Genomic DNA, 13,306 nt, shown 5'->3' on the forward strand with positions numbered 1-13,306 from the left:
GGCATCCATCATTAAGGACCTTCATAATGGCAGCAATGAGAAGAGGGCATGGCCTGGATTTTGGGGCCCTTGATGATGGATGCTGATATTGTGTTTTCAGGTGATATTCACAAAGGGGAGAAAAAAATGTGCACTGTTTCTGCCCTTCCCTGCCCCTGACACATCTAACCTTATTCTTTTCTGCTGAGCTGAAATGTTACCTTTTACATGTAACACTCAAATGTTTCCTGATCTGCTGACTGCTTTCAGTATTGGTTTATTATTATCACATGTACTGAAACATAGTGAAAAGCTTGTCTTCTATATTGTTCATACAGGTCAAATTATTACACAGTGCACTGAGGTAAAACAGTCACTGAGTGAAGAATAAATTGTTACAACTACAGGGAAAATGCAGTGTAGGTTCTGATAAAGTGCAAGATCAGGAGGTCTGGAGTCCACCTTATTGTACAAGGGAACCATTCCAGTAGGTTGGAAGCTGTCCCTGAGCCTGGTGGTATATTTTTTTCATGCCTTTGTATCTTCTGCCCAATGGAAGGGGAAAGAAGAGAATGCCTGGGGTGGATTGGGTTTTTCCTTATGTCAGCTGCTTTACTGAGGCAACAAGAAGTATAGACAGTCTCCATAGATGATTCCTGTGATGTGCTGAGCTGTGTGCACAACTCTCTGTAGCTTCTTGTGGTCGTGCCCACATCCAGGCAGAATTTTTATTCTGTAATATTAAATCACGTAATTGACCACAGAATGCTGATCAGTATTGTAGCATTGCCAGTTACATGTCTCCACCAGAACTCTCTTCATCCAGCCCTCGGCCTTTCTCTGTCACTGCATACTTATCCAATTCCTTCCTGAAGGCCGCAGTGGAACCTCGTCCACTACATCTGCAGGCAGGCAGTTATAGATTCCAATCACACACAGCATGAAAAGGTAAAACATGTGGCTAGGAGAAGTTAAGTGAGATGAGAGGAGGTGAGGTGGGCTAGGTGGGCTGTTTCTGTGCTGTAGAGGGGATACAATTCTCATGATGTGATGTTATGTGTTATTTTTCATCATAAGGCACAAGAGCAGATTTAGGCCACCTGGCCCATCGTGTCTGTTATGCCATTGCATCATGGCTGATTTATTATCCCTCTCAACCTCATTTTCCTGCCTTCTCCCCATAACATTTGATGTTCTGATTAATCAAGAACCTATACCTCCGCCCAATGATTTGGCCTGTACAACCGTATGTGGCAATGAATTCCACAGATTTACCACCCTTTGGCTAAAGAAATTTCTCCTCATCTCTGTTCTAAATAGACAACCCTCTACTCTGATGCTGTGTCCTCTGGTCCTAGACTCCTCCACTATGGGAAACATCATGTCCACACTATCCAGACCTTTCAATATTTGATAGGTTGCAATGAGATCTTTCCTCATTCTTCTAAACTCTATTGGATATAGGCTCAGAGATACCAAATGCTCCTCATAGGTTAACCCTTTTATTCCAAAAATCATTCTTGTGAACTTCCTCTGGACCCACTTCAATGCCATCCATCTTTTCTTAGATAAGGGGCCCAAAACTGCTCACAATACTCCAAGTGCGGTCTGACCGATGCCTTATAAAGCATTAGTATTACATCCTTGCTTTCGCATTCTAGTCCTCTTGAAATTAATACCAGCATTGCACTTGCCTTCCAACTCAACCTGCAATTTAACCTTTAGGAAATCCTGCACAAGGACTCCCAAGTCCTTTTGGGTAGATTACCAATGGATTCTATTTACACTGACTGGTAGAGCTGATGTAAGTGTTAAATAAGATGCAGTAATAATAATAGTGATAATTAAGTGGTATTAATAGTTACTGACACACATTTTTTACTTGCAAACATTTATTAACATTTTAGCATTAATATTTGTTGCTTATTATTAAGTTTGGGTTGTGGTGACCCACTTTCTGCGCTGGCGAACCGGCTCACAAATAGCCAGTGTGTGGGGAGAGACTTTGGTAATGCACCTCTGACGTCATTTCCGCCCGGAGAGGGCAGGCGCGAGGGATTAAATGCCAGCGCCGTGAAGTTTGAATAAACTAGTCTCAAAACAACTTACCGACTGCGTGTCGTCTCTAGCTCTGTATGTAGTACCTAGCTACACTGGTGACTCCGACGGTCCAAACGGGATTTGGACCAAAGATGACAGACTCTTCATCTGTTCACGCAGATTCTCTAAAACTACCGACTTTCTGGACGCTGCGACCACGCGTGTGGTTTAGCCAAGCAGAAGCCCAGTTCCAGATTCGGCAGATATCCTCTGATTCCACGCATTACTACCACGTGGTGAGCACCCTTGACCAGGAGACGGCTGCCCAGGTTGAGGATTTCATACAGTCGCCCCTGGAACAAGGCAAATATGAAGCATTCAAAGCACAGCTCATTGGGACCTTTGGCCTCTCACGGCGTGAGTGGGGTGCCTGCCTGCTTCACCTGGACGGTTTGGAATCAACATTGCCATCAACAATGCCGTCAACATTGATGAACGAGATGCTGACCCTGGCTGACGGACACAAGCCCTGTCTCATGTTCGAGCAAGCGTTCCTAGAGTAACTGCCTGAGGACATACATCTGCTGCTGGCCAACGCAGATTTCAGCGACCCCCGGAAGGTGGTGGCCCGGGCAGACGTGCTGTGGACAGCCAAGAGGGAGAGCATGGCGTCCGTCAGTCAGATTACCAGGCCATGAGCCCAACAGTGGACCAGACCAGGCCCGGCAGGGGGGCGCACACAACACAGAGGCAGGAGTGAGGAGGACAGTGAACAGTGTTGTTTCTACCACCAGTGGTGGGGCACAGAAGCCCGCCGTTGTCGCCTGCCCTGCAAGGGCCAGGGCCAGCTGCCGCTAATGACTATGGCAGCTGGCCGCCAGGACAGCTTCTTGTACGTCTGGGACAAACAGTTGGGACACCGCTTCTTGGTCGACACAGGAGCAGAAATCAGCGTCTTGCCCCCAACGGGGTACAACACCCACAACAGGAAGCCAGGACCCACTCTGAGGGCCGCAAACGGCAGCACGATACGGACCTACGGCACCCGCATAGTGCAGCTGCAGTTCGCCGCCAGCCGGTTCACGTGGGACTTCACACTGGCTGCTGTGGCCCAACCACTCCTGGGGGCGGACTTCTTGCGAGCTCACAGCCTGCTGGTCGACTTGCAAGGGAAAAGACTGGTACATGCCGAGACTTTCCAGACGTTCTCCCTGGGTGAAGCCAAGTTGCTGGCCCCACACCTGGACTCCATCACGCTGTTGGACAATGAACGAGGCTACAACTCCAGACTGTTAACCTGTGCCACACATAGGACTTTGCAGCAAACCTGCATGGGGCAAGAATCTTTTCCAAAGTAGACCTCGTCTGGGGATACCATCAAATCCCGGTGCACCCTGAAAACATCCCCAAAATGGCACTCATCACCCCGTTCAGCCTGTTCAAGTTCCTCCGAATGCTGTTCGGCCTGAAGAATGCCGCACAGACGTTCCAGCGGCTAATGGATGCGGTGAGACGTGACCTGGACTTTGTGTTCATCTATTTGGACGACATCCTTATAGCCAGCAATAGTTGCCAGGAGCATCTGTCCCACCTCCTCCAGCTCTACTCCCGCCTGAGTGATTTCGGCCTCACGATCAACCTGGCCAAATGCCAGTTCGGTCTCGATACCATCGACTTCCTGGGCCACAGGATTACCAAAGATGGGGCAACACCTCTGCCTGCCAAGGTAGACGTGATCCGCCACTTTGCCGGGCCCAACACAGTCAAAGGCCTGAAGGAGTTCGTTGGTATGGTGAACTTCTACCACCGTTTCCTCCCCTCAGCAGCCCATATCATGCACCCTTTGTACACCCTGATGTCGGGTAAAGGCAAGGACATTACTTGGGACGAGGAGGCTGCAGCCGCTTTTGTTAAAGCCAAGGAAGCCTTGGCAGATGCTGCGATGCTGGTGCACCCCAGAACGGACGTTCCGACCGCCCTCACGGTGGACGCATCCAACACAGCAATCGGTGGGGTGCTGGAGCAGCTCATCGAGGGGCGCTGGCAACCCCTGGCATTCTTTTTGACCGGGAGCTGTTGGCACTGTATCTGGCAATCCGGCATTTCAGGTACTTCTTAGAAGGCAGGCCGTTCACCGCGTTCACAGACCACAAACCATTGACCTTCGCATTTACGAAGGTGTCCGATCCCTGGTCGGCTTGCCAGCAGCGACATCTGTCCTGCGTCTCCGAGTACACGACGGATATCCAGCATGTCTCGGGAAAGGACAACGTCGTGGCAGACACACTCTCCAGACCAGCTGTCCAGGCCCTGTCCCTGGGGGGTGGACTATGCAGCACTGGCAGAGGCGCAGCAGGCAGACGACGAGATGCCCAGCTACAGGACTGCAGTCTCGGGTTTGCAGCTGCAGGACTTTCTCATAGGCCCAGGTGAGAGGATGCTCCTGTGTGACGTGGCTACCGGCCAACCTCGCCCCATCGTCCCGGCAGCCTGGAGGCGGTGAGTTTTCAACTCCATACACGGTTTGGCGCACCCATCTATCAGGACAACTGTCCGGCTGGTCTCCAGCAAGTTCACGTGGTACGGACTTTGCAAGCAGGTCAGTGAATGGGCCAGAACGTGTGCGCTGTGCCAAACAGCCAAGGTGCAGCGGCACACTAAAGCCCCGCCGCAGCAGTTCGAACCCACCCACCGGAGGTTCATCCACATTCATGTGGATATTGTGGGCCCCCTATCAGTGTCCTGAGGAGCGCAGAACCTCCTAACTATGGTAGACCGGTTCACGAGGTGGCCAGAGGCAGTCCCACTCACCGACACATCTGCCGATTCCTGCGCCCGAGCACTGATTGCAACCTGGGTAGCACATTTCAGGGTACCGGCCCACATTACCTCCGACAGAGGCACCCAGTTCACCTCCAGCCTGTGGTCGGCTGTGGTCAGCCTGTTGGGAATGCAGCTACACCATACTACTGTCTACCACCCACAGTCAAACAGACTAGAGGAGCGTTTCCACCGTCTCTTGAAGTCGGCTCTCATGGCCTGCCTGAGAGGACCTAACTGGGTGGACGAGCTTCCCTGGGTCCTGCTTGGAATTCGCACAGCGCCCAAAGAGGATCTGCATGCCTCGTCAGTCGAGTTGGTGTACCCTGGCCGTCCCAGGAGAGTTCATACCAGCCCCAAGGGAGCAAGGGGAAGAACCCGCAGCAGTCCTGGACAGACTACGCGAAAGGCTCGGCAACCTGGCCCCCATACCGACTTCACAGTACGGACGGACCCCGACCCATGCACCCAAAGACCTGCAGAACTGTAAGTTTCTGTTTGTACGAAGCGGCGGACACTGGGCACCACTACAGCGCCCATACGAGGGGCCGTTCAAGGTGATCAACAACAATGGGTCCACGTACGTTCTGGACGTTGGGGGGAAGAGGAAGTTTTCACGGTGGACCGACTCAAACCAGCCCATGTGGACTTGGCACAGCCGGTCGAGGTTCAGGCACCGCGGCGCAGAGGCAGACATCCCAAACAGAGGCTGATCCAGACTGTGGACATTGGGGGGGTGTATTTCTGGTTCTGGGGTGGGGAGGGGGGGTTATGTGGCGACCCACTTTCTGCACAGGCGAACCGGGTCACAAACAGCCAGCGCGTGGGGAGAGACTTTGGTAATGTACCTCTGATGTCATTTCCACCCGGAGAGGGCGGGCATTAGGGATTAAATGCCAGCAACGCGAAGTTTGATTAAACTAGTCTCGAAACGGCTTACCGACTGCATGTTGTCTCTAGCTCTATATGTAGTACATCGCTACAGGGTAACCACAATTCACAGAATGTATTCAAATTTGCCCCGATTTGCCTAATTTTAATTTTTTAGACTTAACAAAACTGAAACAAAAGAAAGGAGATTGTGCTGAACACAATCCTCTCTGACTGGATTTGACACAAACATAGATCAGTACAGCACAGGAACAGGCGCTTTAAATCAGTAGTCAAACTAAACTAATCCCCTCTGTCTACACAATGTCCATTTATCTGCCTATCTATATTCCTTTACCAATGCCTCAGGCACCCACCACTCTCTGAGTAAAAAAATTGCCCCTCACTTCTCCTTTGAAGTTAACTCCTCTCACCTTAAATGCATGGCCTCTTGTATTAGACATCGCTGGGAAAAAGATACCGTTTCCATGTCTCTCATAATCTTCGAACCTCTATCAGATCTTCCCTTAGCCTCCGCCATTCCAGAGTAAACAACCCAAGTTTGCCAATGACAAATTTCTCTGTATGTTTTGGTGTTTTGATGAATATGTGACAAATAAAGCCAGTCAGTAGATTATTTATCTCTGAATTTTCACTTGTGGGAAGGTGGTCAGCAAGAGTAAATCACAAGATAGCCACCAAGAGATCCAGTACGCATTTTGGAAGAGGCTGCTTCACCCAGGGAGTGGTGAGAGTGGGAACATATTCCCATGCAGACTAGTATTGGCAAATGGTGTAAATACATTTAAAGGGAAGCTTAAAAAGCTTGTGAAGGAGAAGGAACTAGAGGGCAATGCTAACAGATTTACTTGGTGAGGTGACGTGCGCTGAGGCTTGAATAAGATAAGGCGTGGACTGATTTCTGTACTGCATAGCATTGCACTGATACTGTGAATCAGAATCAGATTTATTATCGCTGACTTAAGATGTGAAATTTGTTGTTTTGATGCAGCAGTAGAATGCAAAGGTATAAAAATCTATATATTACAAAAATAATTAGTGCAAAAAATAATGAGGGATTGTTGATGGGTTTATAGATTGTTTTGCAATCTGATGGCAGAGCAGATGGGACAGAATTTACAGCAAGATGGATGTAAGGAAAACAATTGTTTTGCAACAGTTTCTTTCTGATCTGCAACACTGTTGATAAAGGTGGGTGGAAGGAGAATCAATCATGGTTTTACAAGACGCATTTGGGTAGGCATTGTAGGAAAATAATTTGCGGGCCCAGCATAGACTTCATTGGTCAAATGAGCTCCAAAGCTACAACAATTCTTTGAATTGTTGAATTTACTGCCTAAAGACTTCACACAGATACTTCTGGCCCCCAGGGATAATCAAGTCAAATACTCAGGCCCCCAATCAACCCATGTTGTCTTGGTAGTGTGGATGGGTGAGATCTTAATCTCCAAAAATATATGATTGGTTTGAATTTGATTGAATGTTGGTGTTCTCAGATTGAACATTCAACTTAAAGCTACCTGTTTCTGAAGCTAAGTGGTAATGACATGAGACTGGAATCCATGACATCTACCTTCAGTGTCTCCCCAAACCCAGCACTATCATCTTAAGAAGGTGGTGATCCAACCTTCCTCCCAAACAGATTGGGACCTTTCCTTTACAGTGTCATTTAGAAGTCTTCAGCTCTGCTCTTATGCCTAGTTTCCTCTGAAGTCTTCCTTACCTAACCTTCTTGAGGAGACACAAGAAACAGTAATTACTGTGGGATGCAGCTTGATGGGACTAGGTAGATTAATGTTTCAGCACATGGTAGATGGGGTGAATGGACCGTTTCTGTACTGTAGAGTTATATGACTACTGGAAACAAGATTCTGCAGATGCTGGAACTCTTGAGGAACACACACAAAATGCTGGATGAACTCAGCAAGTCAGGCAGCTTCTATGAAGGGGAATAAACAGTCGACATTTCAGGCTAAGGTCTTTCATCAGAAATAGAAAGGAAGTGAGTAGAAGCCAGAATACGAAGGTGTGAAGAGTGGAAAAAGTACAAGTGGTAGGTGACAGGTGAGACCAGGAGAAGGAAAGTTAGGTGGATGGAAGTGCAGTGGGGTTGGGGGGGGGGGAATGAAGTGAGAAGCTGGAAGGAGATAGATAAAAGAGCTTGAACAAGAAGAAATATGAGAAGAAATAAGAGAGGACAGTAGACTATGGAAGAAAGGAAACATAGAGATTTAGAAACATAGAAAACCTACAGCACAATACAAGCCCTTTGGCCCACTAAGTTCTGCCAAACATAGAACTATAGAACACTACAGCACAGTTCAGGCCCTTCAGCCCTCCATGTTGTGCCAACCCATATAATCCTTTAAAAAAAGTACTAAACCCACACTACCCCATAACCCTCTAATTTTCTTTCATCCATGTGCCTGTTCAAGAGGCTCTTAAATACCCCTAATGTTTTAGCCTCCACCGCCATCCCTGGCAAGTCATTCCAGGCACTCACAACCCTCTGTGTAAAAAAAACGTACCCCTGATGTCTCCCCAAAACTTCCCTCCCTTAATTTTGTACATATGCCCTCTGGTGTTTGCTATTTGTGCCCTGGGAAACAGGTACTGACTATCCACCCTATCTATGCCTCTCATAATCTTGTAGACCTCTATCAAGTCCCCTCTCATTCTTCTATGCTCCGAAGAGAAATGTCCCAGCTCTGCTAACCTTGCTTCATATGACTTGTTCTCCAAACCAGGCAACATCCTGGTAAATCTCCATAGCTTCCACATCCTTCCTATAATGAGGTGACCGGAACTGAACACAATACTCAAAGTGTGGTCTCACCAGAGATTTGTAGAGTTGTAACATGACCTCTCTACTCTTGAACTCAATCCCCCGTTAATGAAACCTAGCATCCCATAGGTCTTCTTAACTACCCTATCAACCTGCGCAGCGACCTTGAGGGATGTATGGATTTGAACCCCAAGGTCCCTTTGTTCATCCACACTCTTAAGTAACTGACCATTAATCCTTTACTCAGTCTTCTGGTTTGTCCTTCCAAAATGCATCACCTCACACTTGTCCGGATTGAACTCCATCTGCCATTTTTCTGCCCAGCTCTGCAGCCTGTCTATATCCTCTTGTAACTTTCGACAACCAACAGCTCCATCCACAACTCCTCCAATCTTCGTGTCATCCGCAAACATCCTTCCGCCTCTACATCCAGGTCATTTATAAAAATCACAAAAAGCAGGGGTCCCAGGACAGATCCCTGTGGCACTCCACTAGTCACCGACCTCCAGGCAGAATACTTTCCTTCCACAACTACCCTCTGCTTTCTTCCTTTAAGCCAATTTTTTATCCAAACAGCCAAGGTTCCACTTATCCCATGCCCCATAACTTTCTGGATGAGTCTGTCATGAGGGACCTTGTCAAATGCTTTGCTAAAGTCATCCACTGCCCTACCCTCATCAATTTCTTTTGTTATCTCTTCAAAAAACTCAATCAGGCTCGTGAGGCATGGTCTTCCCTTCACAAAGCCATCTTGACTACCCATGAGTAGACTGCACTTCTCCAAATGCTCTACATGTCCCTACCTTAGAAATTACTCGGCTTACCCATAGCCCTCTATTTTTCTAAGATCCACATGCCTATCCAAAAATCTCTTAAAAGACCCTATCGTATCCACCTCCACCACCGTTGCTGGCAGCCCATTCCATGCACTCACCACTCTCTGAATAAAAAACTTACCCCTGACATCTGCTCTGTACCTACTCCTCAGCACATTAAACCTGCGTCCTCTTGTGGCAGCCATTTCAGCCCTGGGAAAAATCCTCTGACTATCCACATGATCAATGCCTCTCATCATCTTATACACCTGTATCAGGTCACCTCTCATCCTCTGTCGCTCCAAAGAGAAAAGGCCGAGTTCACTCAACCTATTCTCATAAGGCATGCTCCCCAATCCAGGCAACATCCTTATAAATCAACTCTGCACCCTTCTATGGCTTCCACATCCTTCCTGTAGTGAGGCAACCAGAACTGAGCACAGTACTCCAAGTGGGGTCTGACCAGTGTCTGTATAGCTGCAACATTACTTCTCGGCTCCTAAATTCAATTCCACAATTAATGAAGGCCAATACATCGTACGCCTTCCTAACCACAGAGTGAACCTGCGTAGCTGCTTTGAGCATCCTGATTTGGACCCAAGATCCCTCTGAAAGGAAGAGAGGAATCGGAGGGAGGAGTTGGCTAGGTGAGAAAGGATGAGAGGGAAGCCAGAATAGGAGTGTAAAATTGAGAGAGGAGGGAGGGGGAAGAAGTTACCCAAAGTTCGAATCATCAATGTTCATGCCATCAGCACAAACTGCTAGAAGAATTGCATAGGCAAAGATCGGTGTATCGGTGGAGGCAAAGATGTCATTGTGCAGGGCCTCGCCCCAAAACTTCAACCAATCCTTTACCTCCACAGATGCCGTGTGACCCACTGAGTTCCTCCAGCAGATTATTTTCAAGTAGTGCCAGGTTGGGAAAGCAATGCTGCGGAGTCAGTTCTCTGAAGCTTATGAGGGATTGGACTTCAGATATCCTGCCAAACCCACCCTTGTCCAAGTCAGAGCTGAAAAAGCAACCTTAGTACATGTATTTCTTACCCAGTAATGGATATTTTTGCTTTGCAGAATGTGTTTTATTGCATGGAATGATGGCAGACCTGCAGGACACCATCCAAAAAAAGTACGATGTACGAGGTGAGAGTCCATGGGTAAATTAGACTAAAAGTAATGGAATGCTGTTCCATTGATTTAGCTACTACCCAACCTGATGGCATGAATATCGATTTCTTGAACTTCTGGTAATGCTCCCTCCCCCCACTCCTTCACCATTCCCCATTCCCATTTCCCCCTCTCATTTATCTCCTTACCTGTTCATCACCTCCCTCTGGTGCTATTCCCCCTTCCCTTTCTTCCATGGTCTGAGTTCCTCTCCCATCAGATTTCCCCCTTCTCCAGCCCTTTATCTCTTTCAGATTAACTTCCCAGCTCTTTGCTTCACCACTCCCACTCTCCCATATTCACCTATCACCTACCACCTTGTATTTCTTCCTCCTCTCCCCCTACCTTCTTACTCTGACTTTCATCTTTCTTCTCCAGTCCAGTCCAGACTGTTTACTCTTTTCCATAGATACTGTCTGGCCTGCTGAGTTCCTCCAGCATTTTGTGTGTGTTGCTTGGATTTCCAGTACTTGCAGATTTTCTCTTGTTAGTGTTTGGACCCCATTCTTTTTCTCCTCATTCTCAATTGTCCAGTAAAAATCAACAACTCACTGACAAGAGATCCTGCAAATGCTGCAAATCCAGAGAAACACACAAAAAAAATGCTAAGGGAACTCAGCAGCTCAGGCAGTATCTATGTAGAGAAATAAACAGTTGACATTTTGGGCCGAGACACTTCATCAGGACTCTCTGGCAAAAATGCTGACTGTTTATTCATTTCCATAGATGTTGCCTGACAGGTTGAGTTCATTCAACATTTTTTGTCTGTAACTCACTGACATAACAGGAATTGTGCTGAAAAGATGTTTTAAGACTGAGGTTTGAGCTGATGCTGAATTGAAGTCCAATATTTTAGCAGTGCAAAACAAGAGATTCATCTTCTTTATGCACTTTAGTCTTTGAAAGCGAGTCCATAGGTTGTGGGAACATTTCAGTTGATGGGGCAAGTGAAATTGAGTGAAGTTATGCCCTTTGGTTGAGGGATAATAACTGTTCCTGAACCTGGTAGTGTGAGTCCTGAGGCTCCTGTACCTTCTTTCTAATGGCAGAAGCAAGAAGAGAGCATGTCCTGGATGGTGGCTGATTTTAGTTTCAACCCATTCTTCTACCTTCTTCCTGTAACCCTTATCCTCCGTTCTAATCAAGAACCAATCATCTCCGTCCTAAATTTATCCAATGACTTGACCTACACCACCCTCTGTGGCATGTATTCCACAGATATGCCACCTTCTGATGCTAGGTTTTCCTACTAATGGAAGTAGTGTTCATTCTATCGGTATCAGGTGGGGTTCAGTGAGTTTCCCCCTCAACCACTGATTTCCACTGTATACAGTCCTAGAGACATCAAATATTCCTTACATAGTAACCCCTTAATTCCTAGGATCATTCTTGTGAACCTTCTCTGGAGGAGGTTCTTCCCTTAGATACAGGGCCAAAAGTTTTTCATGATATACCAAGTGTGGTCTGACCAATTCTTTATAAAGCCATAGCAATTCTTCTCAGAATCTGGTTTATTTTTGCTGACATGTGTGGTGAAATTTATTGTTTTGCAGTGGCAATACAGTGCAATACATAAAAAAATTACTATAGGTTACAATAAGAAATATAAAAATTTAGTGCAAAAAGAGAGCATAATAATGAGGTAATAACATAGCAACACAGAAAACCTACAGCACAATACAGGCCCTTTGGTCCACAATACTGTGCCGAACATGTATTTATTTTAGAAATTATCTAGTTACCCATAGGCCTCTACTTTTCTAAGCTTCATATACCTAAGCAGGAGTCTCTTAAAAGACCCTATTGTATCCGCCTCCACCACCTTCACCAGCAGCCCATTCCACGCACTCACCACTCTCTGCATGATAAAATTTAACCCTGACGTCTCCTCTATACCTTCTTCCAAGCACATTAAATCTGTGCCCTCTCATGTTAGCTGCTTCCGACCTGGGAGAAAGCCTCTGACTATCCTCATGATCAATGCCTCTCATCATCTTATACACCTCTATCAGGTCACCTCTCATTGCTCCAAGGAGAAAAGGCCAAGTTCATTCAACCTGTTCTCATAAGGCATAGCAGTAACAGGATCAGTCCGAGTCAGCATGGATTTATGAAGGGGAAATCATGCTTGACTAATCTTCTGGAATTTTTTGAGGATGTAACTATGAAAATGGATGAGGGAGAGCCAGTGGATGTAGCGTACCTGGACTTTCAGAAAGCCTTTGATAAGGTCCCACATAGGAGATTAGTGGGCAAAATTAGAGCACATGATATTGGGGGTAGGGTACTAACATGGATTGAAAATTGGTTGGCAGACAGGAAACAAAGAGTAGGGATTAACGGGTCCTTTTCAGAATGACAGGCAGTGACTAGTGGGGTACCGCAAAGCTCAGTGCTAGGACCGCAGCTATTTACAATATACATTAATGATGAAGGGATTAAAAGTAACATTAGCAAATTTGCAGATGACACAAAGCTGGGTGGCAGTGTGAAATATGAGGAGGATGTTAGGAGAATGCAGGGTGACTTGGACAGGTTGGGTGAATGGGCAGATTAATGGCAGATGCAGTTTAATGTGGATAAATCTGAGGTTATGCAGTTTGGTGGCAAGAACAGGAAGGCAGATCACTATCTGAATGGTGTGAAGTTAGGAAAAGGGGAAGTACAACGAGATCTAGGTGTCCTTGTTCATCAGTCACTGAAAGTAAGCATGCAGGTACAGCAGGAAGTGAAGAAAGCTAATGGCATGTTGGCCTTCATAACAAGGGAGTTGAGTATAGGAGCAAAGAGGTCCTTCTGCAGTTGTACAGGG

At 46.9% G+C, this 13,306-nt stretch overlaps 1 protein-coding gene across 1 annotated transcript in view; it reads left to right on the plus strand.

Annotated features, from left to right (window-relative positions):
* Positions 1-13,306, plus strand: part of LOC132396476 (coiled-coil domain-containing protein 152-like) — a 75,052-nt gene that overhangs the window by 42,985 nt on the left and 18,761 nt on the right. The window contains exon 3 of the mRNA XM_059974018.1: positions 10,402-10,470. Within this exon, the coding sequence (XP_059830001.1) occupies positions 10,402-10,470 (69 nt within the window). The remainder of the gene's footprint in view (positions 1-10,401; positions 10,471-13,306) is intronic.

Source organism: Hypanus sabinus, chromosome 7 (genome assembly GCF_030144855.1).
Source record: "Hypanus sabinus isolate sHypSab1 chromosome 7, sHypSab1.hap1, whole genome shotgun sequence".
NCBI lineage: Eukaryota > Metazoa > Chordata > Chondrichthyes > Myliobatiformes > Dasyatidae > Hypanus > Hypanus sabinus.